At 35.1% G+C, this 3,264-nt stretch overlaps 1 protein-coding gene across 1 annotated transcript in view; it reads left to right on the forward strand.

Moving 5' to 3' along the window:
* LOC122813956 (zinc finger protein 107-like) overlaps nucleotides 1-483 on the forward strand; it is a 382,792-nt gene extending 382,309 nt beyond the window's left edge. Inside the window, exon 7 of the mRNA XM_044086502.1 lies at nucleotides 1-483. This exon is cut by the window's left edge and continues 203 nt beyond it. Coding sequence (XP_043942437.1) covers nucleotides 1-376 — 376 coding nt within the window. The 3' untranslated portion in view covers nucleotides 377-483.
* The last annotated feature ends 2,781 nt before the right edge of the window (nucleotides 484-3,264 follow it).

Genomic DNA, 3,264 nt, shown 5'->3' on the forward strand with positions numbered 1-3,264 from the left:
TGAATGCAGTAAGTCGTACAGAACAAAGAGTGGATTCATGTACCATCAAAACACTCACACTGGTGAAAAAACTTATAAATGCACTAAATGTAGTAAGTGTTTTTTATGTGTTAGTAGTTTAAAGAGCCACCAAACCACACACACAGGGGAGAAGCCGTATAAATGTTCCGAATGCAGTAAGTGTTTTTCACGTAACAGTAATTTGATGCGCCATTATAATATTCACACTGGGGTAAAACCATATAAATGTTCCGAATGCAGTAAGTGTTTTTCATATAGCAGTACAATGAAGTACCATCAGACCCTTCACAAAAAGGAGAATGGAGAATTGAAATCAGCAAGAAAAGCTGGAAATGAATTCATCCTCAAGTTATGATGAATATCTTCCAAATGGAAAGAGAAAAATGAAATCAGCAAGCAAAAGAGTATTAGTGCTGAAATTGAATTCATCATCAAGTCTTGGTGAGTACCTTCATGAGGTGGACCCTGTTTTTCACAAAATCTCACCAAGGCAACACTGATACATAGACTGTATTTTATATAGCATATATCATGGACAGAAGTAGGTTAAAAAATAAAAAAGAGAGAGCTGGATGCATAAGACACAGGATAAAAAAGTGCCCAATTCTGGTAGGCGCACTGGTGCCGGGACTGCAAAAAATGACAGTGTAGAATCCTCAGGACATGGAAGTATCCCTACAGTGGGGCTAGGCCAGACCCAGGGGGCGGATGCCCCCACCATTCTAGAAGGAAGCAGCAGTGCAAAACCCCCCAGCAAAAACTGATAGGCCAAAAAAGCCATAAAGATGATAAGAGTCGACTAGTGAGGATAAGAATGAAATTATGCAAGAAGCCCAGAATTTCCAAACAGAAGATATACAAAAAGATTAAGAGAGAAATTAGAGGAAAGAAAGAATACTTCCACAAGAAAAACTGTCAGAAGCTTCAAATAAAAACTTGTGTTAATACAAGAGATTAAAAAAAAAATTATATAGACCTAGAAATCTTGGTCCATTTGGAAAGAGATGCAACTGTTGAAGCACAAAAATATAAATAACAAAACCTAAAGACTTTTGAAATGTATAAAAAAGAAAATATGGACCTGGGAAAGAAAGAGAGATCTGATATAGTGCAGTATATGTGCAAAGGAGAAAGCCAAATTAATCAACACAAAAAGTCAGCTCCAAAGATATTTGAAGAGAAATACAGGCAAAGGCATCCAGAGTTGGAAAATTTCACAATAAAAAATATGATCACAAAGAGGGAATGTAGAACATAATATTAGTAAAGAGGAAGTTATGGAATACTTGCAAAATGAAGGATTTAGTGTAGAAAGTCTAACACAGGTTATATACAGCATGATGGAACAACAAGTTCCCAAAGTAAGGAGAAACAGGACGATCAGGAGACATTTAAAGAAGAAATATGGACACGGGAAAGGAAAAGAGATTTAATATGGTGTAATATTTACGCAAAGGAGAAAGCAAAACTAATCAATACAAAAAGAGAAGCACCAAAGATATTTGAAGAGAAATATAGGCAAAGGCATGCAGACATGGAAAACTTTACAATACAAAAAAATAAGAAAACAAAGAGGAAAAGTAGAAAAGATGATTAGTAGTGAAGAAGCTAAAAAATAGAAACAGAGGTTATGAATTACTTGCGAAGTGAAGGATTTAGTGTAGAAAATCCAACTCTGAAAACAACACAGCACAGTACAGCAATGGATCTCCAATTGAGACAAAACCAATGGAGTGGGAAACATCTGATCATTTGCCATGTGATACTTTGAGGCTTTCCATAAGAAACCAATACGAACTTTCAGTGGAGGTGCACAACAAGGGGTGGAACAGGAAACTGGTAACTCTGATACAGCCAATGTTATGGGGTGACAGGCCAGTGAGTTCCTGTATGAAAGAGCAGTAGATAACACAGGCTGATACCAAAGACAATGTGGTACAGGAAGATGCTGTGGAACTGCCTCTAGAATGCTCACAGGAAATGGGGAACAAAGAACATGCTCCCAGTGCAGAAGAAAATTATCTAAAAGAGGAGTTGCTTGATTTAATAGAGATGGACAGATGTATTAGGATCAGTGAAAGAAATAGACTGCAGAAAGTCAATAAAACCCAAAAAGTTAGAAGTTTGATAAAACAAATGAACACAGTAATTAGGACTGTCCTTAGAGATTCATGCAATATAACAGAAGTAAATAGGATATATCAATTAATGTGTAGCAAAATTAATAACAGATAATGTCTTACCACAAAAACACATGGTAGTAAGGGAAAGGAACTGGAGAAATCAAATGCCATCATGGAAGTAGTGAATGGAGAAAACTATAAAGCAGTTAAGACAAGAAGTGCCACTGTTAGAAGGGTATAGAAGAGGGAACAGATCAAGGAAAAATACTTAGAAAGATAAATGTGATAAAAGCAATGCACAGTATCAGAACATATCATGCACTATCACAAATTATAAACTAAAAATATCAGCAGAGGCAGAAAAACATAGGAGATACACAGATAAATATAAAGGAAAAGTATAAACAAGCAATTTATTGATGACACAAAAGGTTTTATAGAGAGTTGGGAAACAAGGCAAAAGGAATGGAAACACCACCAAAAAAAAGAAGAAATAGATACATTTTGGAGAAATATCTATGAAGACCATGTGGAACATACCAAAGATGCTAAATGGATAGAAGAAGTAAAAGAAAGAATAAGAAGTTCAAATGTACAGGACACAGTAGGATGAAGTAATGGTCAGAGAAATTGAAATAAAGTTATGAAAAGCTCCTGATTGGAAAACTGCAGGACCAAATACAGTGCCTAACTTCTGGTTAAAAGTATTAACATCTTTACATGATGGTTTATCCATGAATGAGAATTATTTATATTCATACCACGAACAAACACCAGCCTGGCTAACAGTAGGAAAAACAATATTCCTACTTAAGAGCAAACTTGCAAGCCATCCTAAAATAGACCAATAACTTGCCTTCCAATGACATATAAACTATACACTGGAATTAATGCCAACAGAGTTTATAGTCATTTAGAATAAAACTCAATTGTGGCAATAGAACAAAAAGGCAATAAAAGAAAGTATGTAACAAAGGATCATTTGATGTTAAATAAAGTCATAATGGGGTATTGTAAAAAGGGGAAAAATTTTGAGTTTGGCATGAATAGACTATAAAAAAGCATTTGACAGTGTCCAACATTCATGATAAAAGAGTACTTAAAAATGTGCAAAGAATAC

The sequence above is a fragment of the Protopterus annectens genome, chromosome 10.part0, assembly GCF_019279795.1.
Source record: "Protopterus annectens isolate FY-2018-M chromosome 10.part0, PAN1.0, whole genome shotgun sequence".
In the NCBI taxonomy this organism is placed as follows: Eukaryota; Metazoa; Chordata; order Ceratodontiformes; family Protopteridae; genus Protopterus; species Protopterus annectens.